The sequence below is a fragment of the Ambystoma mexicanum genome, chromosome 13 (assembly GCF_040938575.1).
Source record: "Ambystoma mexicanum isolate Mex_15411 chromosome 13, UKY_AmexF1_1, whole genome shotgun sequence".
In the NCBI taxonomy this organism is placed as follows: Eukaryota; Metazoa; Chordata; class Amphibia; order Caudata; family Ambystomatidae; genus Ambystoma; species Ambystoma mexicanum.
Window position 1 is genome coordinate 254,692,325 of NC_090938.1, and position 25,196 is coordinate 254,717,520.

Below are 25,196 nucleotides of genomic sequence, written 5' to 3' on the forward strand. Positions count from 1 at the left end.
CTAATGCGATGTGTCACTCTTTTTTACAAACTACCTATGCCTGAACTAATATTTATGTCTTAGAAAACTGCTTTTTGGTATAATAGTTAATGTTTCTTCCTGCTTTATAGATTCGAAAACAAATGCAATAAAGTATTCTGCCCAACCTGATGACCAACTATTATAAAACACACTCTCATTAAATCAATTAATGGAGGGCTTGAGGGAATAGAAGGAGTATCTTGAGCAGACAGATTCGTTTTTGCATCTAATTTCCTTTGACAAGAATGAAAAACAGGATAAAATGAGATTACTGACAATTATTAGTGAAGAATCGGCCCTGCTTAATGATTTTCCTTGTACTATGGCAATTAAAGAGCATATTTGCAACTTCTTAAGCAGATCAAGAATGCGTTACGTCAACATGTACAAGATTCAGAAACTAAGCAGTGTATACTTTGCTGAAATTCGTTTACTCGCTGATCAATCACAGAAATACTAGTGGCTTACCAGAGGTAGGATCAGTGCTGCTTTCTCTGATTTCTGCACTGAGATGACCCTGGAAAACTGAAACCAGTTCCTCCCCTTTCCTCGAAGGAACATCAGACCTGAAATGCTGAAATCCTGTGGATCAAGATAAAAATCAATTGTTTTTCAGAAAGGGTTTACTCAAGAGATGATTTGTAACACTTTTTCGACCTGAAGATCTTCAATAACTATGCAATTAAATTGAAAGCTTTTTTCTGTCATTGTGAATAATTGCGATAGACAAAGGCAGGGAACTTGCCCTTACTATAAAAGTCACTCGTTTTTTCCCCCCCTCCTCCTATTGGTACAGCTGCACATTTTTTACAATCCTCTACGAGAGCACATGTAAGGCCCCCAGATGGGATGTCTAAGATTTGCCGTATTTGGACAATCTGGAATGCAGCTATTCTAGCAAAGATTGCCTTTCTGATGAGCAATCTTAAACGTTAAACATTTCGGCATTGCTATTGGTATACACTAATTCTCTGGAGATCTTTGAGGCTTTAACGCTACAAGCTAACCCAGCCTCCAAGGGCTTGCTAGCCCAACTTGATACAAGGGTTTAGGGCCATTACCAACAAGGACCGCCCTCAGTAGCTGCCGTTAACACCATTTGTCCCCCGGCATGACATTCTAGAAACAAATAGTTACTTTATTTTGTGGGTAAAAGCTTTGTGCGGGTTGCCTGCTGTGTTTTGTAGGGAAAAAGAGGCTCTGACTTTCAGCCAGGACAGAATTTCATCAAAACCTCAGACTCCAACAGCAAGAGTTTGAGGCTTTGATGGGAATCTGGTGTGAGTCCGCTCTGTTTGCAAAGCAAAATGTGAACCTAGATTTGCATGGTAGACATACGGTAGGATAGTGCACCACACCATGGTATATCATGAACTGAGTTGTAATGAAGCATACGATTAACCATTATTAACCCCTAACACTGAACATACTAATCTCTAATCCCTTGCTAATATTTACAGCTCAGTCCGTAGCTCATTGGTGCAGAACATTGGTACAGATCACTGGGACAAATTGGCCAAATTCATGAGTTCGCAAACACAGGCTGTGCAGCCTTGCTTGAAAAATGCAAGAAGTAAAGCTGCTTCTCCAATGAAGATGTGGAATGTGCAAAGCCACATTAACTAGCCCCATTGTTTATGTTCTGCTGCAGGAAGCCAACATAGAGAACTGTAACTTTTTGGCATCGGTTAGCTACCTTGAATCTCTGTGCAAAAGTGATAGGCAAAACACGTGTTAACTGGAAGATTCTAGAGGTTTGGTCAGAAGAGGTGGTGTCTGAGTGGCATGTGACATCACAGTCAGGGGCAGGCAATTCTTACACTTTCTGTAGAACACAGAGAGAGGCCTTAAAAAGCAAAGGAGAGAGAGAGAGGGAGACAAGGATAGAGGGAGAGAGGGAGAGAGAGAGTGCGAGAGTGAAAGAGTGCGAGAGGGAGGGAGAGAGTGAGAGTGAGAGGGAGAGAGGGAAAGAGGGAGAGAGGGAAGAGGGAAAGAGGGAGAGAGGGAGAGAGGGAGAGAGGGAGAGAGGGAGAGAGGGAGAGAGGGAGAGAGGGAGAGAGGGAGAGAGAGATACGTTCTTGCAGAGGAATGTGCTGCTTTGGCTGATTGAGGATCTGGCGTGTTTTGCTGGATTTGTCCTGCTGCAGAGGAAGGGAGGGTGTGCTGAGGGTGCGGCTGATGGCACACAAACTATTCCTCGCTGAGTCTGCTGGGGTGAATGTTCCAAGCATTCTTTAGGAGAGCAGTAAGTACAAGTGAGGTGTGTGTAGCTTTTTACAATTACAAACGTAGATGGCTATTCTTTTGTGTTTTTTTTCACTGTCCAAGAAGAAGATTTCAAATAAAACTGCTTAGACAAATGTTAAGTTTCAAGGCCAAAGATAGCAGAGTTTGGGCCAACTATCGGTAAAAGGGTGATTGAAGTTAATTGTGGGAAACAACTATTGCGGGGGAAGCATTACTACGAAATGTGTTGTGGTTAGGTTTTAGCCTGAAGAATAGAATCTGTTATCACTGCAAAAGGTAAAATATGAAATAGCGATGTGAGCTTTCATTTCTGTATTGCAGAAAATTTCATAATGAACTCATTGCATTGCACATGTCGCTTTTTATTACTCATAAACCCTAATTCCTTATAAAGTACCTGAAAAGAATTAGATCAGCTTTGGTCTATTTATTGTGTGTTCTAGTTACTTATGATGTCATATAGACGATACAAAGCTAAGGAGGTAGTTTTACTACCGCCAACGGTAAAAAGCAAGGTACTCCAAAACACTTTGAACTGGGTCAAGTTATAAAGATCTGATTCCCCATATTACAGTTTCCAGGTGACCTAGTAAGTCTATGCTGAACCCCTACCATCAATGAAATACCACCAATAAAATACTAACAATGCACTATCACTAATGTCAAGAAACTGTCGGTAAAAGGGTGATTGAAGTTAATTGTGGGAAACAACTATTGCGGGGGAAGCATTACTACGAAATGTGTTGTGGTTAGGTTTTAGCCTGAAGAATAGAATCTGTTATCACTGCAAAAGGTAAAATATGAAATAGCGATGTGAGCTTTCATTTCTGTATTGCAGAAAATGTCATAATGAACTCATTGCATTGCACATGTCGCTTTTTATTACTCATAAACCCTAATTCCTTATAAAGTACCTGAAAAGAATTAGATCAGCTTTGGTCTATTTATTGTGTGTTCTAGTTACTTATGATGTCATATAGACCGATACAAAGCTAAGGAGGTAGTTTTACTACCGCCAACGGTAAAAAGCAAGGTACTCCAAAACACTTTGAACTGGGTCAAGTTATAAAGATCTGATTCCCCATATTACAGTTTCCAGGTGACCTAGTAAGTCTATGCTGAACCCCTACCATCAATGAAATACCACCAATAAAATACTAACAATGCACTATCACTAATGTCAAGAAACTGTGCCACAGGTCCGCACTAGGTCTGGTTTTTGGCTTGCCGCTCATGATCCCAATATAAATATAACACCAGGTAGTCCTGTGTCTCTGGAGATCACAAAATACCCCAACATATTTATGCTGCATTGGCCAAGAAGCGGTAAAGAAATTACTGGGTGTGGCTTTGCATAGTATAGCATGGTCATATTGTGTGCTCGTTACCTGACCTGTGGCAGTGATCGTGTAGTGTGCATGCCAAATTTCTTATTATTGTGTTATTGGCTTGGGTCCGGACATGTCAGAAATAAAAGCTGGGTTTTCGGATTTTCTAGTAATCTCAAGACAAAACATTTTGCCTTTGCTACATGGAAATCTGAAAATGTGTTAACTTGGCGATACAGGGTTAGCACTGAAGTGGAGAAAGAAACCCCCAAAGAGATTTTTGAAAAGGGGCGGTATTGTACAAACATGTCTGACTTTTTCAAGCAATGGAACGCAAACAAGAGGTTGACTGTATTATCAGTATGTGCCAAATTGTGTTTTAACTTGCATAAGCTTATTAGGCTGCGAGCAAAAAAGATTCTGATGTCATTGCTGAGTTACAGTGTAGCTTAGATGCAGAACGTGAACGGTTGGTATACAGATGGTATCTGATTTGAAACAGAGTTAGACACGCAGCTTCAAACTAAATGTAACTATCTCAGTGCACAGTTGATTCAGAAAGACAAACAGTTTGCAGAGAGTGTGGAAGAATTAATACATTTGAAAATCATGTTAGACAGTGTCCGAAACAGTTTATCATTACGAATCACAAATTAATGAATAGCAAGGGGTAATCACTAAAATGAGTGACGAGAATTCTGCCCTTTATCATGTAACACAGCAGCTTCATGCTCAGTGCAGTGAAATAAAGTGACAAATCTGAGATTTTGAATACCAAGAACAGACCACGTTCACTGAAGCTGAATTTAACAGCAGCTCTAGCCAAGGAATCTTGCCAGCATCTGTCCATTCCACAAGGCCTGGCTATGGTCCAGTGTTCAAGGCTGAACCACCCAAAACTGCTCATGCACATGCTCTCCCACAAGAGAACAGGGGCAGGGGGATGACATCCCACAATGCACTGTTGTGGGAAACCTAGAGGCATTCTCCCATTTGGACCCCAAGAATCCTCTATTCAGGTGGCCAGGGCACTGCCATCGCTTTTGGATCCAGACCCTGGGGGTAGACCAGTGTGGGAGGATTACCCGGGTAGGGGAGTCCGGGGTCATTCTGATGGGAATACCCTAGACGATTCACGGAATCCCCCCTCACCCCTTTATCCACAACCTCTGTCTTTTTGGAGTATTTTTTCACATAACGCTGGGAAGAAGAGGCAGCAATATGGAGGGGTGAAGATTACCAGTGAAAAACCCACTAAGGTACAGAACAGTAACACTGGCCCAGGGACAAGTAAGGGCTGCAGCGTGTCACTGGAGCCGTGCCGCCTATGAGTTGGACTCAGGAAGCCAGGACCTTCCCGTCTACGTCCGGACAATTGCTTGTTCCCTTGGGTGCTTACCCCAAGGATTTAGAGGATTTAGAGGGGCAGGCTGTGAGACCCTGACCTCATCCCCATGGCAAAGGACAGAGCCGCTGACCTCGCAATTCTGCCTGGCGAGTCTGATCAAAAGAGGGAGTGAGAGAGACGTGGGCGAGCAGGTGGGAAGCAGAGCGTGTGGGGAAGGCACCAAGTAAGACAGACAAGTGGCCCGAACCCAAAGGAAGGTGAAAGTTAATGAAAAGTGAATTCTGGGACATGAAGTCCAAAAACTTCTAAACCTTGTACATGAAGTTAGTCCGAGCCCGGCAGAGGGAGATCAGCTGAGAGCTTTTGTTAAAGCAAACTGTGAGAAGGGAATTTTGAGATCAAAGTGGTCCTGCAACAGGATGCAAACTGAAATTGGTCTGAGCCCGGCTGAGGGAGACTAATTGTATAAGAGGAAGGACTTGAGCCTGACTGAGGGGGATCCGGGTGAACCACAAGTTACTAACCACTCTTCCCAAGTCATAGTGGGCCCATTCTCCTCTCCCATTTCCATCTCCTCCTGTGGTGTCTCCCAGGGCTCTATAATCTCCCCCTGGATCTTTAACATCTACCTTGCTCTCTTTGCACGCCTCGTTCCCACCTTCTCCTCCAACTTCCAGTGCTACGCAGACAACACATAGCTCTATTTCAGATTCCCTGCTGACAACCTTGCACCCTCCATCATCCATCATCCATGGCTAACTATCTGCCCATCCAGTCCTCTTGCACCTCCAATGATCTCTGCCTCAACGCTTGTAAAACTGAGATCCTTCGCATTGAGACCCCTGCTCCCTCCTTCTTCCCCTCACTTTGGCCTTCCTCCTTGGGCTCTCCCCCTACTCATTCAACTGAAGCCAGAAACCTTGGAGTCATCTTAGACTCCTCACTCTCCTTCCTTCCTCCCTCCCTCCCTTCTTCCCTCCCTCCCTCACACTCAGGATATTTCAAAGAAGTCCAAATATCAGCTCTTCCTTCTCAAAGGAATTCTACCTTTTCTCACTTTACCTCAGAGGCTCAATGGGACTCAAGCCCTGGTTCTCTCTAGACTTGACTACTATAACAGGCTCTTCCTGAATCTGCCTTTTTCCACTCTGCGACCACTTCAGCGTATCCAGCATGGGACAGCAAGACTTATCCTTGGCCTTAAGCCCAGGGACCACATCTATCCTGCACTAAAAGGCCTTCGCTGGCTCCCGATTGCTGCACAGATTAAATTCAAATCCCTCTGCATCATCCACAAGGCTGTCTGGGTCAGGGGACCACACTATCTTCAACTCTCTCTCACTAAATACTCACACTCTAGACCACTTCGCTCCTCTGACAGCAAGTCTGTGTAAAGCGTTTTGTTAAACAGAGGGCTGCTCACTTTCCTCTGTGGGCTCCCTCCTTTGGAATAGCGTCAAGCAGGATCTTCTCAAATTCCAGAAGCCCCTTAAGACCTTCCTCTTCTCCTCCTCCTTCGCTCCGCTGCTAATCTCACAGTTGCTGAATTGGTGTCCTTGGTCCTTATGCATCTTCTGGGCCTTGACCTCCCACACCAATTCTTCACAGCTCCTGCCTATCCACAGCCCATTGCATCTGCACACCCTCTGCACTGGAGACTCGCACTGATACCTCCCGTGGCACATGTAGTGCAGCACTCAACATCCATAGCACTTCGTCCATTGCTCACCTGTGAGCTCGGACTTCCCAGCACTTATCCCCTCTTCCCGCTTCCTTTCCGAATACTCACAAGGCGTGGTAGGTTTGTCCCTCTCCCCCTTGCCCCTCTGCTCTTAATATTGTGTTGTAATGTATTTCTCACCCTCCCTCCCTGCCCTGTGGGCACTTTGAAACAATATATGCTTATTGTATACGCGCCTAACAAGCAAACAAACAAATAAAAATAACAATTGTACAGGGGGATCCAGAGTGAAGAGTGAATCATCCGAATTGAATACTTGAGAAAGGAAAAGAACTTGTGTTTTGTTTTTGATACATCAGGCCCTCTGAATCAATAGATTTTGATAAGTAAAGAGACTTGGGCACAGAAGGCCCTGATGCTGGTAATGGAACTGTATCCTCATACTGAAAAAGCCAGAGTGTGTGTTTTACTCGAGTGAACTGCCTTGTCCCATGCTGAAAAGGGGGGGCTAGAGGGGGAGGCCAACGGCCTGAACATCCTGATATATCATTTTGTGAACACTTCTTTCTTTTTCATGAGCACTACCCCCACACTATTTGTATTTAGCAGTAAGGATTGGAAATAGTTTTTTTTTTCTTTTCTTTTTACTATCGGCCCTTTTATTTTGACGAGACTCCACTAGGAGTGCATTATTATTATTTGATGGTCGTAGCTTGCTCTCATCTTTAGATTTAGATAGGCCTTTGGCACACCCTTGTTGGAGTTCAATAAATACCCTTGAACTGTGGTCACTTGTGTCTGTCTTACTGTTGATACCATGCCTTCCTTACACCGTGCAGTGCATTGAAGATAATTATGTCAATGAAGGCTTTTATCAAACCATTCAACAAGGGATCAGATAGCTATATGGAAGATCATCTCGAGATTGTGACTGAGATTTTTCAGATGGCCCAAATTCCTAAGGCCCAATATGGCCCCATTTTCACCTTACATTAGACTCTGCCTCTGCCAGTGTTATTCGAGGCCTAAATGCGCAACAGAACTTGTCTTCAGAAGATTTTGAGAAAGCGATTAGATGCCAATTTTCTCCATATCATTCTATACAGCAGGCCAAAAATACTGCTAATAGTATGATAGCCCAGACAAATTATTCAATTTCAAAAGGGCATTTTCACACTTTGATGTGACCTTTAACCCTCCTTCAGTAGAAGTCAACATTGCTTACTTGTATGGGCTTCAGTGAGATATTGTATCTCAGCTAATCTGTGAATTTGAAAGGGAAAAACCACTAGAATGGATCATTGAACAGGCAACTACAATCTATAAGGTAATATCTAATGAGAAGGAAGAGACCGCTAAGAGTAGAGAAAGCTAAAGAATCCACACCGGCAGTTCTAGAGGTAAAGTCTGAAAAGAGGCTGCTAGAAACAGCCCACATTCAGGCAAAGAATGACACACCACACAATGAAAGGGTTGTGGCTCCACAAAGGGCACCACCCTAAACTCCTGTGTTCAAATCCATAGATCCCAGCGACAGAAATACATACATTAGTCTTCGGTATCTTGGGAAGGCCCCAAAGGTGGGATTTCAGTAAGATATGCCAGGGCTAAGTAACACCCAGAATCAGATCTACAATGGGTCGTTTTAGGCAATAGGGACCCAGAGTAGATTTGGTGTGTGGCCATCAGGAAAGACCAAGGTATGTGGATAGCTTCATTGAAAATGGAAATCAGAACATTTCATTCCCACCACATGAAAGACAAAATGTGAATTATGCACCTTGCCAATATAGTCAGTCCCCATCACAGGTTGACCATGGTCAGAGGATGGTTACCCCTCCCCCCCACTCCCGCTCCCCACCTCTTGTGTCATCGGAATTCAGGGAAAATACAAACAGAAATCATTCCGCTGAAAGGTAGCAGAACAGGCCTAATCAGGGTGAATTAAACCATTACCAGCCTAGAGCACAGAGGGATGAGTTTAGGGACATGGAAAGATTCCAGTGTTTGGAGGCTCAGGTTAAAATGTTGTCTGAGCAAACAGGGAAATTTTGTGCAGTACAAAAACAGCCAAACTAAAGTGCAGAATGTCACAGGAGTGATCTTGCGTGCAGTGACAAGTGACTAGTTAGTAATTTTTTGCCATGATGAGAACACAGATGACAATGAGCTACCTTTGAACGAAAATACTGAGTTGCTTAGCGATTAAAATCAAGAAAACAAATGAGCAAACAAGATACAGGGAATGAAAACACACATAAAACGAGGGTGTGGTTTAACTTAGATTTGAACCAGACCATTCAGGTGTATGAAAATGAGGAACAGGAAAAAAGAAATTAACATGAAATACCCAAAGAGCAGTGTGATGGATGGCAATTTAAAAAGAATGTGCAACATGAAAACGAAACCCATGCCATCGAGCAAATGATGGTTTGTGATAAAATGAATCATTGCAGGGCTGATGGTACACTGAGTATTTCAGCAGTAATAAATGAAGCAACAGTTTATCAATATTGGATAACCAAGATACTGTTCATACCTCCACATAATTGAAAATGCCCCAAGTGACAGGTACCTGACAGGTACCTGTCAGTCACCTGAAGAATATTTTGAGCCACAGATTCTTCAAGAGGCGAAAATGACAGGTACCGTACAAAATGTATTGTCACACATCAGAAACTGACATACTGCCACATAACACTTGTGAAAATATAGATTCACTAGGTTCTAGAATGGAGGTAAGTGGAAAGGAGCCATAAAATGAGTAAAAAGCAGTAGAGGAAAGGGAAATGAACACTGGTGGCCCCAAGACAGGAGGGGGGCAGTCGGTGGCTGTGCTACAAACAGTTTCCGAGTCCAACAAGATAAACAAAGAGATACAAAGAGAGATTGGCAACAAAGGGGATACTGTGTCATTTCATATGCCCCTTTGCCTTAGCCTAAGGAAAGTAAGCCCTGAAATCGGTAACAATTCACATTTCCTATTTATACTAGAAGAATACGAGGAGAGATATTATGCCCCCATTACTATCGAAGAAAGGTGCAATGCATTGGCAATGATTTACACAGGTTTCCAGGCAACTGTGATGTCCCAGAAATTAATGCAAAACACGAATGAGGGAAGATCCCCACAGGACATGTCAATAATTAGATAGAGTTAAGGGCTTGTGCATAATTTCAATGGGGAAGAAATACCAGTGGTGGATGTCACTGAAGTGGACATCAAAATAGGGAGACATAGAATGAGACAGGAAGTGGTGGTCACATCCATAGAGGAGACACCATTCCATATAGGGACAAATTGCATTAGGAAACCGTCACCTTAACGGCCACGCTATTGATGGGGTAAATGGGTTATTATGGTCTTTGACCAAAGAAAACTGAAACCCAAAAAGGTAATGAGCCAGAGCAACAGTGCAAAATGTCACAACATTGCTAGATCAGAAAGTGTGGTGGAAGTGTACCTTCAAAATGGCCGTGTGCCTAGTGTTGCGGTCATTCTTATGTGCCAGAGTGAAATGCAAATACAGCAATCTGCAGAGATTTTTCTAGACCCCAAGAAAAATTGGCAGACATAGATCAATGAAAACACATTGCGTTTTTATCTAAATGAGAAAAATTGCAAACCAAATGTTGCTGCAGAGTCAGATCAGGGAAAATATATGTCAACAATTGCAGAGATACATATGAAACAAGGGCAGGCTTGGATCCCGGTACATGTCAATGGGCAATCCTGAAGAGCAAGGAAAGGGTTTCATTAATGAAAGTGTGTTTAAACAAATACTTGACAGAGAGGAAATACCAAGTTTTTAAATAAGAAATCAGCAAATCTTTGGGCTGGATGACCCTGAATTGGGGCAAAGAATTGTGAGAAGGTGCATGTTGAAAATCACAATTGGTTCCAAAGGCATTCATCATAATATTTGGATTGTAAGTGGGATCAAGAATAAGTTCTACTTGGGAAATGACGTCGCGCACAGAATGTGTATGGTGTTAGATTTCTTGGTCTAGCTGGGTGGAGCGACACCTGAATTTGAAAACAAAAGACAAGATCATCATTGTGCCCAAATGATGCCATATGAAGTTGAGCTTCAGGTAAAGAAGGATGTCACTATTCCTGCTTTCACCATAAAATTTGCAATAGTATTAAAGTACAGGAAGGACAACAGATGGCAGAGCCTGATGCATTTCTGTGCCTCAAAGAATCCAGGAGGTCTAGAATGCGAATTTACTCCATTGGTAGAGATTGGGGACAACCCGCTTTGAATACTGGTGAATAACAAGGGATGCCAGAACATTCATTTGGAAGGAAATACAGCGTTAGGGATGGCAATACATGAATCCCACTACACTGCTGATTTAAATAACTCAGTGATCAGGAATATCCCTGAAAGCTATGTAACTTCACAGGGTAAATTGCCGGAATCATTGGATTCTAAACCAAAGGGGATCTTCAGGATACAGTCTGTTTACCCTTATGAACCAATGGTATGCTGTCAGCAGTATAATTACAACCTATTCAGACAGGTGAATCTGAAAGAGAAAAACAGCAAGTTGAGATGCAGCAAATTGAGATTGGGGCTAATGTGCCAAGATACTTCAGGTTGGCGGTTCTCCAACGAGACACTGCCACACAACTAGAGGAAAGCACAGAGGTTCCTCCTTTGGAGGATTTCCCAGAATTTTCTAAAATGGTAGAGAACAAATGCAAACTGCAGATTATTGCACAAATGAAGAAGAGCAAGGTCAATTGAGGAAGATATTTATGGAGTTCAAAGAGGTTTTTGCCAAAGATGCCTAGGACTGTGGCATGACCGATTTACATGTTGCTACCTGAAGGGTATGGTAGAGGTAGTATTTGTCCGACAATATAGATTAGCCCTGCCTGACTGGAGTTCCTGGCAGAAATCATAAAATATCTGGAATCCAGAGCCATCATTAGGCTTTTTCGCAGTACTTCAAATACTCCCATATTAGGTGTGCAATGGCCAATAGTGCTTGTGTGCAGACATGAGAGAGAACTAAATAAGAGGGTACCTGTTTCAATGTGGCCCCTACCATTATTGATCAGGGTCTTGCACAAGTCAAGGGGTCAAAGATATTTACCACTCTGGATCTTACAGCTGGGTACTGGTGTTTGCCATTAGCTAATGATATACAAAATATATTTGCCTTCTCCTTTAGCTGATTACAATATGCATGGTCCTGAACCTCCTTTAGCTATATCAATAGTGTACGTGAGATGGGATATTCCTAAGTACAGCACTCCCAGATGCAGCTGAGAGGAACTGATTTATGTGGATGATGTGCTAATCAAAATTGAAGACTTAAAAAGTCACTTCAATGAAATTAGACACGTGCTCATCAGTTACAGAAAGGCAGAAAGGCTGGAGCAAAAGTATCTTTACAGAAAGCACAGTGGTGCAGAAAGAGGGTGAACCTTCTAGGGCACGAAGTAACAGAACTTGGTTTAAATCCACAAAAGAAAAAGGTGGAGGCTATTCAAGAGCTCAAATATCCCATTCATTTTAAAGACCTAAAGAGTTTGTTGGGAATGACAACTTACAACAGGAAATTCATTGAAGATCATGCAGAAATCACACAACCTTTGACTAAATTACTGAAGCAAGAGTTACCCTGGATATGGGGAAGGGAACAAAGTGAGGCAGTAGCCAAGTTAAAGGGATGCTTGATGAAAGCCCCATGTTTGGCTTATGCAATAAAGAACCAGGATTTCTTCATTGACATAAGTTTCAGAGATCAAAGTATGTCAGTGGTCCTATACCAAAAACACAATGAAAATAACAAAACCATTACATAGGCCAGTAAGACATTGTCACAGGTAGAAACTAAATTCAGCTAATGTGAAAAAGCCCTTTTTTACTACTGTCTGGGCATTACAACATTTCCGCCCAATTACACAAGGGGAATGGGCCTAGGAGGATAGTTCAGGGGAAACGCTCTCAACTTGGATGCAAGATGACTCGGAGCAACACAGTTTCGATCCTGGGAAGGTGCTTAGAAACCTCTGGGTACTAAGCGCGTTATAAATATCCAATCATAATTATAATTATAATGGGTGATTGGTGAAACAAGCCATCAGCCTTTACACTATTTACAGAGAAAAAGAATCGGGTCAGGGAATTTGGACCGGTCAAGAATCACATCATTGGCATTGCAGGGATTTCCAGTGGAATTGAGATATGGACAAAATAAAAAGAGCCCAGTTGCTTAAGGGCTAGCAGACTTGATTGTGCTGCTGTCTGTGTGCCTGATGACGCAGAGTTAGAGACTAACTTAACTGAATTTGAGCAATCGCCTAATAAAGCATTTAATTAAGAAATATGCAGGGATTTCACAACTGTGTATGTAAATGGATGTGCATACCACGTGGGAGGCGATTCTGAAAAAGAATTAGTTGCAGAAATAGCAAATGTGTGGATAATGATCACTTATACGAGAAAACTCTCAAACATGGCAAAATGATCCAAGCCATAGACAAACTTGTTTTAGAAGAGGACATGATCATTGATTTGAGGAAGATACAAGGCCATCTGAAAACACAAGGGGAAGACAAGGAAGGGAACGGGAGAGTTGTTTCCTATTGAGCACCTACTGGGTGAGATCCTGGTGCATGCAATAATACACTACAAAACTCAGAACAGTTGATCAGCCTGGTGCACAGTGGAGTTTTGGTATTCCAGATCAGGACTCGGTCAAGGCACACAAAGAATACCCTATTTTAGGCCTGTTATATAATCTGCTTGTTGCAGAGCAAAATCCTATGACTGAGGAGGACTGTAAAGAGAAAGAATAACGGAGGGTGTTCCTAAAGAACAAAAAGAATTTGGTTGCAGGATGGACTGATTCGGGAATTTGTCTCAGGCCAAATCCAATGATTGGTACCTTTGTCATTTTGGGGATTAATGCTACATCAAGCCCATGATGCCATAAATGCAGGTCACAGAGGTTCCCAGAAAACATTGGACATTTTAAAAGAATATGCTTATTGGCCACACATGTCCCCAAGATGTAGAGCTATATACAATGGGTTGCTTGGTGTGTGCACAGTTTCAACCTACTTCCCCAACACACAGGGCATAATGAAAAGGGGTCTGACACTCCATGATCCGATTTGCAAATCGATTTTGTAGGTCCTGTGCAAAGGTCGGCACAGGGAAACAGGTATTTGTTAACAGTCACTTGTTTAATGTCCAAGTGGCTGGAATGCATACCGGCACCGGATTGCAGTGTGCAAACTGCAGCCACTTTGTTAGTCAATCATATTTTCTAAAGGTTTGGGTTACCTCAAAGGATAGAATCAGATCATGGGAGTCATTTCACCAGTTCAGTGATGACAAAGATGTGGACATTCCTGGGTGTAAAAAGGAAAATGCACATTTCATACCGGCCCTCTTCTTCTGGAATGTTGCAACAGGTCAATTGTTGGAAGTTTGTAGGTGAGGCTGGGTCCTGTTGGGATTTACTACTCGCTCTGGTGCTAATGGCTATTAGATCAACACCGTCCAGATCCACAAACCTCAGTTCTTATGAGATTCTAACAGGCAGGAAGATGGTGTTGCCACAACATTTACTCTGCTCGACCAATGATCAAGTTATGGTAAATGCAGCCACAATTCACGAATATGTGGAAGAGCTGAGAAAGCACTTGCAACATGCTTTTGCATTTGCACAGTGGCATTTGGAAAAAGCTGCTGACAGTGCAATGTCACACTATGACAGGAAGACATCCGTGAGAGAATATGAAGTAGGTGACAAAGTCTATAAGTTTGACTTTGGGAAAGGTAAACATAAAAATGCCAAATTCCTCGCATCCTGGCACGCGCTATTTAAAATTGTAGATACGGTTTCACCTGTGGTCTAACAAATTGTTGTAAAGGAGTGAGAGGTGACTGTGGAACAATTTGTTCATGTTAACCAAATCCAGCCATTTCACACAAAGCATGAAGTGAGAAGGCTTGAACAGATTGGAGAAGCTAGTAGGGAATAAAAGGCATAGTTGTATTCAGGAAATGAAGCACTGTAACCTCAAAGAGATTCACCATAGCATGTAAGTAGGTATGAATGTAAATATTGATTTAAGTGGAAAAAGGGGGGTAAAAAGTAGGGGACATCGGGTAAGTTACTGTGAGTACATTTCTAAGATGTATGTAAAAAGGGGGGATTAAACAGGTGACCACAAAGTAGAAATGAGTCAAAAGTTCCAGATTGACGTTTGTTTAGTTTGGTAAGTATCACAGGTTGATGTATGATTAGAATAGCAGGTCCTTTGAATGGATGTTGAAACTTTGTAGCAATGATTAACTGGTTTTCTATTGTTTCTCGAATTAAAATGCCATGTTGTTATGTTTAACCCATTTTCATTTCCAGCCAATTATCAAAGAAAATTTAATAATGGTATGGTTTCCGTGCTTACCCCATGTGTTTGTTCCCAGCTAGCTATGAAAGAAAATGTTACTGTTATATAATTCAGTGTTGAACGCACGTGTTTATTTCCAGGTTGTCATAAAAGGATCAGAAGTGTATATATTATGTTGCTTAACCCACAGTTTTATTTCAGGGAAACCTCATTGGAAGGGGAAAATTAATGAGTTTGGTGTACTTGGTTCTTAATCTGCCCTTTTCTCTTTTGGTTTAGAGACTAACTTATTGCACCTCCAGTGCTTCTGGCCGCCAGATCCTAGGACCTTGAGTCCGCCGGATGAACGGGAGTCCCCTGGATGGATGAAAAGAAAAACTGGATCGAAGAAGGGGGAAAAGATATACGACTAGCAGACCTGATGGAAGCACCGTTTGCCGATGGTTCAAAGCTTGCTTCATATTAAGGCAAGCTGTGGCATGGACACATGCCTGCTTGAAAATTCAGCTTTGGGTTTTGTGATGCCCATCACCAAGTTAAGAGAATGGTTATCTTGCACCTGGTATTATGCATCCTACCTAGTTCCTTGTTTTGTCTGCGGTTCACAAACAATTGAAGGTTGAACACTAATTTTGGGTTGTTTTCCACATAAACAATGATTTCAATGGATTCTTTTCCAGGGTTGGACTGATGCAGCTATCCAGTCAGAGTAGGCACTATGGACAATATGGACGTCGCCATACATTTTTTATTTTCTTTCTTAAAAAAGGACTTGGTATTTCTAGCGTGTTGATAATGTATTGGTAAAACATTTTTTTAAAAAAAAAGCTTTAAAAAACCTAACAAAAACCTAAAAATACACATAAATGTAAATAAAAAACTTTTTGAAGATTTTGGATATACATTGCATGGTATTTGACAACATGAACATTTGTGAATGATTCTGCGTACAATATCCTGATCAAGGATTCCATATCTTCCAACAAAATGCACAGGATCACACATTTGGATCAAACAGTACCCAAGATTGTTTTTTTTTCTGCAGAGACTCTAAGGCAGGTCATAACAGAAACAAGAAGGGGTGAGTGTTTAGGGAAAAAGAGGCTCTGAATTTCAGCCAGGACAGAATTTTATCAAAAACCCAGACTCTGACAGCAAGAGGTGTGAGACTTTGGTGTGAGTGAGTAGCGTTTATAAAGTAAAAAGAAAATGTTAAACCTAGCTTTGCATGGTAGCCATACCGTGGCATAGTGCACCACACTATGGTATATCATGGACTGAGTTGCAATGAAGCATGATATTAACAATTATTAACCCTTAACCTACTAATCCCTTGCTAATATTTGCAGCTCAGTCCATAGCTCATTGGTGCAAAACATTGGTGCAGATCATTGGGACAAATAGGCCCAATTCATGGATTTGCGATCACAGGCTTTGCAGCGCTGCTCGAAAAATGCAAGTAGAAAAGCTGCTTCTGCAATGAAGATGTGGAATGTCAAAATCTACGTTGCTCAAAGTAGCCCCATTGTTCATTTTCTGCTGCAGGAAGACAGCATAGAGGAATGTAACATTTTGGCATTAGTTTGCATTCTTTAGGTGAGCATAAAGTACTAGTGAGGTGTGTGTGTACATTACATTTTTACATTGACAAACGTAGATAGCTATTTTCATGCGTTTTTTTTCACCGTCCAAGAAGCAGATTTCAACTATAACTGAAGGCTTTAAGCTGCCAAGACAAATGCTAAGTTTCAAGGCCAAAGATAGCAGAGTTTAGGCCAACTATTGTTAAAAGGGTGATTTAAGTACTATGAAATGTGCTCTAGTTATGATTTAGCCTGAAGAATAGAATATGTTATCACTACAAAAGGGAAAATATGAAGTAGCGATGTGCGCTTTCATTTCTGTATTGCAGAAATGTCACAATGAACTAATTGCATTGCAAATGTCGTTTTGTATTATTCATAAACCCTAATTGCTTATAAAGTACCCGAAAAGAGTTAGACCAGCTTTGGTCTATTTTTTGTGTGTTCTAGCTACTCGTGATGGCATATAGACTGATACAAAGCTAAGGAGGTATGTTTACCAATGCCAACAGTAAAAAAGCAAGGTACACCTAAACACTGAACTGGGACAAGTCAACGAGCTGATTCCCCCATATTATAGTTTCCAGGTGCCCTGGTAAGTCTATTCTGAGCCCCTACCACCAAGGAAATACCACCAATAAAATTCCACCAATGTAATACTACTAAGGTCGAAAAATTGTGCCGTAGTGCGCACCAGGTCCAATTTTTGGCTTGCCGCTCATGATCCCAATAGAAGAATAATGCCAGGTAGTCCTGCATCTCTGGAGCTCACAAAATACCCCAACAATTTCTCAACCAAATATATAAGAAACGGGCTTTGGAAAATTAGAGAGCGCTTGTTACATTCATTAGTGGCCATCATCAAGGGGATGGCGGGGCTGAAGACGGCAGGTAGGCCTTATGGTTTTTGGGTACTTTGTGTGAAATAAAGGGCATAGGAAGTGGATAGCTAGCAGAGCAGCTGTCACCTTGGAACACAGCAGGCCAGAAGATGGGAGGGAGCAAAAGGGGTGCACATAATGTAGGAGAGTACGGAATGTAGGTGGCTAACATACAATTGGGCCTGCATTACCCAAATTTGGTTAGGAGCAAACATTGGGTGTACATACTTTCATTACCTGCTCTTCTGCAGTCACTTCTTTGAATAGCTTCAGGTTCCTGAAGAATGTTCAGGTGCAAAGTTTCCTTATTATTTAGCTTCAACAGAGTATCTGGTTTAGCCATCATATGATCTGTTAAACGAAAATCAAAATCTACAATGTAGTCTTACATTTAAATTTTTGCCTTTTTTAGTTTACTCTTACATTCCACTCTAAGCCTTCACTCTCCCGACTTTATTATTTGTACAGGTGATTGAATATCTTTCACATCTCTTACCATGCCGTCAAATGTTCTCTAATCCAACACTAGACATAGGAACAGGAATTTAGGTTGGTGTACCCAAAACTATCCCGGTAATGGTACAGAAGGACATACTTGTTAATCTAGAGTTGAACTCCACCACGATTCTCTCTCACAGAACTCTTTCAAGCTATTGACAGGCCAGGTCCTAATGCAAATGGATGGATTGAAAACATCATCATAGACCGAATAAGTGAGCGATTCTATCAAAACTGACAGAGGTAACAATATCTTTCCTTCTCATATCGGTCACGTAAAGGAAAGACATGGTTTAAGGACAGCTATGTCACACGTTTTGACACACTCCTCCCTGAAGGCTACAAGATCATCTCTGTGCCCAGGCACAACAGGGCAGGAGGTAGAGTAGCCTTGATCTTGCCTGAGTGGATCCCCGTTTCCATTATTCCCACTCAGGTCTACTCCTACTTTGAATGCTTAGTCTGCAGACTCTCTCGCTCACCTCTCTTACTCTGGCCACTTTATATCGGCTGCCGGGCCAGTCCACCCTCTTCCTCTCGGAATGGGCTGACCTGGCCTCTTCTCTCCTCTCCTCCTCTTCCAATTCCTCCTGCTGGGGGATCTAAACATCCATCTTGAATCTCCCCGAGTCTTCCGGACCTTTCCGCAACCTGTGTGACTCCCTCTCTCTTTCCATTCTACCCTCTGATCCAACGCACACTGCTGTCCACACCTTGGATGCTCTCATCTCCACAGACATCCCAAGCTCTGTTCCTCGCACTACCTCACTCTCATGGACCCATCATTCTCTTCTCACTTGAAGCTCTCTTCTCCCTTAGCAATGGCACACCCTAAACCACCTCCTGCCTTCAAGGTCATCTAACCCATGAAAAGAGCGTCAGTGGCTGCCTTTGCCTCCACCTACTCTACTCCTTCTACTCCTACGGCTGACTCCCACCCTGACACACCCCCTCTCTAACTTTCACCATTCCATCTCCAACACTCTTGACATTCTTGCCCCTGCCATGAGGGTCTGACTGAAGCATGCCAAAAAGTGCAACTCTTGGTATTGCTACGATCTGGCTGCCCTTAAACGCAAGTGCAGAGCAGCGGAACGGAAATGGAGGGCACCCTCTGACAAACTGGCCTGCCGCCTTCTTCAAAGGCAATATAGACTCTGCATCTGCTCCAAGAAAAGAGTTTACATTCAAGACCGCCTCTTCGCAGCATCTAACAACACTACCGAACTTTTCAAAGTCTGCAAGGAACTGGCCAACCCTACTGCAGCCACATCCTCTACAGCACCCACCCAGATCCTTTGCTCGGCCCTAGTTGCACATTTCACCACCAAAACCAAGACATTCTGTCCTCTCTCTCTTCTGCTCCAACATCTATTAGGTTCCCCTCGTCCTCCCCCTCTTCTCTCCTTCCTCTCCCCTGTCACATCTGATGAGGTCTCTAGAATAGCGTGGTCTATACTTTACTTTAAGCTATTTGTATAGTGCAACTATGGAGCCTTAGGCGTTAGTGCGCGGACAAAACACAAACGCAGTGATAACAAAAATCTCTGGAAACAGTCGTAGTCAAGGAGAGACAATCAAAGCTGCAGAAAGGTTTAAGAGAACAACCAGGATTTCAGTTTTTTCTTAAACAGATCTAAGGAAACCTGGTCTCAGAGATCAGGAGGTAGCAGATTCCAGGCTTTAGGGGCTGCAATAAAGAAGGCTCAATTTTCTACCTTCTTAGTTCTACATCTAGGAAGAATAAGTTAATTCTGGTTGCTAGACCTGAGAGTTCTGCTATTGACCTTCCTAGAGATGAGGTCTTTGAGATACAAAGGCATAAGTCCAAGTCTGCATTTGAAGGGGATAACCAGGAGTCGGAACCGGGCCCACGCCTCTATAGGGAGCCAATGCAGACAACGTCTGGCCAACTAAACATGGTCACGGCGTGATAGTCCAACGACCACTCTAACCGCGCCATTTTTAACAGCTTATAGTCTATTTAGATCCACTTTGCAAATGCTGACCAAAACCACAACAGTAATTGATCTTTGTGCCAATAATTGCTCTTGCAATCGTTTCTGCATTGCCCTTTGATATGAAGGGTCTAAGATGTGCCAAAAGTTTAACATAATAAACTGCTGCCGAAAAGAGGCAACCAACACATGCCTTCATGTTAGCAGCTGGTCTAAAACCACTCCTAGAATTGTAACTTTCATTTGCGGTATTATTTTAACCTCCCCCAATAGAAAGCATTTATAGGAAGGGCCAACCTTAGACAATATCGAGGGGGTACCCACGATCATAAGCTCTGTTTTGTTTCTGTTTATGGCAAGATTGCTACATACCATCCAATTCTCCACCAAAGCATAAACTCAACTAAATTCATTGTGATCCTGTGAGTGAATACCAACCATAGGGATGACACACTGAGTGCCGTCAGCATAGTTGGAGACCATTACCCCCTCCTGCTCCAGTAGGGCGAAAAAAGTGGCCATGAAAATGTTGTATAGGCAAGTATATATACACGCTCCCTGTGGCACTCTGAAATTAACAGAGACCGGTGAGGCCTCCGCCTCCTCAAAGAAAACCCGACTTTCTCTGTTGTCTAAGAAGGAACTGATCCATTGAACTGCGGCTGGAGAGAAATTGGCTATCTCTGCCATTCTGGCAAGCAAAATGGCATGGTCAACCAAATCAAATGCGGATATAAGAAAAGACAATATACCCTGGTCAGTATGCTCCAGGAGCCTCGACTTCAGCTCCAACACAGAGGTCTCAGTTCCAAAGCCTTGTCTGAATACTGATTGATAACAATTAAGGATGGGGAACTTGTTCAGATGTTCTGAGATCTGGCTATAGGCAATACGGTCAAGAATTTAAAGCAAAAAATGGTGTTTGTTATGGGCCTATAATTGAGCGGAACCTCCATAGCTAGGCCAGGTTTTTTTAGAATAGGGGAGACCCACGCTTTTTTTTATATCGGCTCGGACGTAACCCTCCAATAGAGAGGAATTAACAAATGTACATATCGAGCCCAGGAGTAAAGGCGGACACAACTTGATTATCATGGAAGAGCAGGTATCTCCTTTACATCTAGTTGCCTTCAGCTGTTCCACCACAACTGCCAGCTCATCAACAGTGATACAGAAAAAATTAAATTGGGGAATCAAGGAGCATCTGACAAAAGAATCAATCCAGCTACCACTGGGAACTGAGGGTCGACAATCTTTTTTAAGGACTATATCAGCCCTAATGTTCTTTTAATATTTTAAAGAGTTATTTAACATTTGATTTGGCGTTCTGGATTCTTGAGTTGTGGGAGGTTTTTTTTTATTCCACAATCGCCGATTTATTAGATTTAACGGCTGCTTTATAAGCAACCAGCGAACTAGATCAGGGGTTTGCTTTCCATCGATAGAACAATTTAAGAGATTGAAGATTTTTTTTTGGGAGATCCGATGAGAACCACGGTTTACTTTTCTTGGTTTCAGTGGAGCAAGAGAATTAGTGATAAAGTCCAAGTTGGCTTGTGTAAGTAGCTTCAGGATTCTAGACAGTGAGACCTGTAATCTCTTGTTCTTCAGTTTCTTTGGGAAAAATGCCAAAATGGCAAAGTGCACAAAAGCGTGGTCAGACCAGGGGCAGGGAAAGACCTGAAAATCCTGGCTGGTGAGATTAGACATCGAAACCCAATCTAAAGTATGCCCCAAATGATGAGTGGGAACATACATTTTTTGTTAGCAGCCCATGTCAAAGAGAACCTGCTCTAATTCTGCCACCAACGCATCATCAGCATAAACCAGCTAATAAATAAAATCTCCTAAGAGGTCAAAATGGCAATTAGGCTTAAGAGTGGATACCAGAAAATTAGAAAGGGCCAAGATGAAGGTTTCCATTAAAGAGGGAGGCCTGTAAATTAAAAGAAAATTCACAGTGGATTCTGCATTAAGACTTACTTTAATGAGCAAGTACTCTATACCATCCATTATTTGGCCCTGTACTTCCCAAATGCTCAAGTCAGCTTTAAAAATCAGGGTTACCCTGCCCCCCTTACCTTCTAATCTGTCCTGTCTCAATATGGCGTAACCCTGAGGTATAGCTAGATTGAGGGACAGGCCCCCAGAACTAGTACCCCAGGTTTCGGTCAAGGCGCAGATATCAATATTATTCTGTTCAATATAAACGCAGACCTCATGGGCATGTTTAACCAGAGATCTGGTATTCAGGAGCATGCACGATAATTACAAAAACAGAGTAATCAGTCGTTTGGAACTCTCGTAAACTGCAAATCCTGCCTCTGAGGTTTGAGTGACAGAGGCATCATTACCGGTAGAGGTCAAACAGACATCCATCAGTACCTGCACCAATGCCGCCTGGTTCACCACAACGTGAGGAGAAGACAGTACACCCATCTCCAAGTCATGAGAGTTCGCATCAGGCAAAGCGTTATAGACTGGCAAGTGTTTAGCTTGAGATAAGGGGACACAAACCGGATTTGAAACTAATAACGTGGGGCATACCATAACCTTCTCCGTGGACCTGACGACTGGTACATTACAGATATTTCTGGCAGCAGTAATTGGGGCCAGGACGCGGAGATCCCCATTACAGGTAAGCACCCAAGCAGCGTAACTGGCTCACCACAGCCCGTCCACGGACCGGCACAGTCTGGCTTGCCCCCTTCACTCAGAGTTTAAAGAGATATACGCACAAGAACTACCGGCGCTTATGCAAAATGTGATTTATATCACTGAGTGCAGAGACACAAGAACGGTCTTGGTTTTAAATCGCACTATGCTAGGAGAACAAACAGAATGTTAATTTAGGGTCCAATGGCACAAATAAGGCTACAGAGGGATTCAATCCAAAACAAATGTTTAAAACAGAAAGTGGTATAAAATCACGTATTAAAAATATAGAATAAAACAAGGTGAGTACTATCAGCAAGAAACAAGTTAGTCAATGAAAAGCCTCTTCCAAACAGGTGGACCCCTGCCTCTCCAAAACCATCAAGGACAATATTGACACTCTTGCTTCAGCCTTGGCCGACCTCTGCAACCTCTCTTTCATCACTGGAGTTTTCCCCTCTTCTCTCAAGTACTCTTGTGCACCCTCTGCTCAAAAAACCCTTTGCCGACCCGTCTATTCTGGTAAACTATCGCTCGATCTCCATCACCCCTTTCCTGGGAAAACTCTTGGAGAAGCTGGCTATCACTCAACTTACCCTCCACACTGAATCTGGTGGTTGTTTCCATGAGCATCAGTCTGGCTTTAGAGCATCCAGAGGCACGGAAACTGCTCTTCTGAACACCTGTGAAGACCTGCTCTCTACTTTAACTCTTCCTCTGTCCTCATTCTTCTCAACCTCTCTTCTGCTTTCGATACGGTAAACCACACTATTCTGATCACCTGTCTGTGATATCCTGGGCATCACAGATCAGGCCCTGGCGTGACTCGCCTCATTTCGCGCTGACCGGCCCTCCCAGGTGGAACTTGGGTCCTTTCTCTTCTCGATCACTCTCTCTACTTGTGGTGTCCCCGCAGGATCTAACTTATCCCCCTGGTTTATCAATATCTACATTCCCCCCCCCTCCTTGGCCCACATGATCTCTACCTTTACCTCTAACTTTCAGTGTTATGTGGATGACATGCAGCACTCTTTCAGGCTACCCTCGGCCTCCTCCTCCTCGCTCATCCCGGTCTATTCGCAATTCAGTCTTGGTGTGCTGCTAACAATCTCTGTCTGAATGCCAGTAAGACAGGGATCATACTCATTGGGACCCCTGCTCCTGCCTTCCCACTCACACTGGCTGGCCTGCCTTGACCCTGCGCCCTCACCTACCAATGAGGCAAAAAATCTAGGGGTCATCTTCGACTCCACTCTCTCCTTCTCTTCTGACATCTTGGACATCTCTAAAAAGTCCCAATACCAACTGCACCTCCTCAGAGGTATCCTGCCTTTTCTCACTTCCCGCCGCCCTCCCCCCAGAGGCTCACCACCTCGCGAGCCCTGGTTCTCTCTAGGCTGGACTACTGCAACAGTCTTTCTCAATCTTCCTACTTCTACTCTCCGTCCTCTCCATCCTCTACAACTCATCCAGAACAGAACTGCAAGACTTATCCTTGGCCTCAAGCACAGGGACTGCATCTCTCAGGCGCTGAAATCCCTCCACTGGCTCCCCGTGGCTGCAAGACCCTCTGCATAATCCACAAGGCTTTCTGGGGCCGGGGCCCGCAGAAGCTGCACCGCTGTCTTCCTAAATACTCTCCCTCTAGAGTCCTCTGCTCGTCCTCCAATACTCTGCGGGTGAGTTGCTTTCACAAACAGAGATTTGGCGGTAGAACCCTAAACTTTGCAGGTGCCTCCCTCTGGAACAGCCTCCCTGCCTTTCTCTGTTTTGAGCCTGAGCACCTTAAGTTCCGGAAACTCCTCAAGACCGTCCTCTTCTCTTCCTCCTTTTCTCTCCCCTGCTAACCCCTGCTCTTTTTCTCTCCACCCTCCTTCTCCTCCCTACCTCTGTTCAGTTGTTGCCGACTGGTTGCCTGGTTCACCTTCAGAGGCTTACACATCACAGGCTACCTCACCGGTCTTTTGCACTTGCCTCCGGGCCACTGCACTATGTTGAGCATTACTGCACTTTCAGGTTACGCTCCAAGAGTGGGGCAGGCAACCTCTCTGCACTTAACCAAGGGCCCTGCTGGACTGGACTTGTTTGTTCCCTCCCCCCAACCCTCCTTCCTCGCACCTCTGTCTGTACGCATGCATGACCTAAATGTACTAGTGCTAGTTAGTTTGTCTGCCCTCTCCCACCGCACCCCCCCCCCTATTTTTTGTCCCCCTCCCTAGCTTGGTCGCTGCTCGCTATTGTAAACACTTCATGCACTTGCACAAGGAGAAATGCCGCCGGGCAGAGTATGCTAGTTTTTCTGTTTCATTCGGATACAAGGCCCAAGAATGATTACTGTATTCCCTTGTTTCCTTCCCGCCTTGAAGCGCTTTGAAGCACTCCATCTGTGTATAAGCGCGGTATAAATAAACCATAAATAAAATAAAGAGATCAGTTTGGATTAGGTCATCTTGAGAAATCTTTAATTCAACAGGCACAGAGCTGTAGGAGACAGTTTCCCCAGTCATCAAAGAGCATCTTCTCCATCCACAAATGAACAAGCATTTTCTATAGGTTTAGATCACATAGTGCTCACAAGAGGAGTGTGCTTGAACATTCTAGGACATCAAACATTGT

The 25,196-nt window shown here is 43.2% G+C and overlaps 1 protein-coding gene across 6 annotated transcripts in view; it reads right to left on the reverse strand.

Annotated features, from left to right (window-relative positions):
- Positions 1-25,196, reverse strand: part of LOC138521157 (zinc finger protein 614-like) — a 291,989-nt gene that overhangs the window by 64,895 nt on the left and 201,898 nt on the right. For 3 of the 6 annotated variants that reach the window (XM_069633739.1, XM_069633743.1, XM_069633742.1), the window contains 2 exons: positions 17,707-17,820; positions 490-603 (listed from right to left, as the gene is read on the reverse strand). In XM_069633739.1, the coding sequence (XP_069489840.1) occupies positions 490-603; positions 17,707-17,820 (228 nt within the window). Of the gene's footprint in view, positions 1-489; positions 604-17,697; positions 17,821-25,196 lie in introns of all 6 variants that reach the window. The other 3 variants (XM_069633738.1, XM_069633741.1, XM_069633737.1) reach the window with 1 other exon arrangement.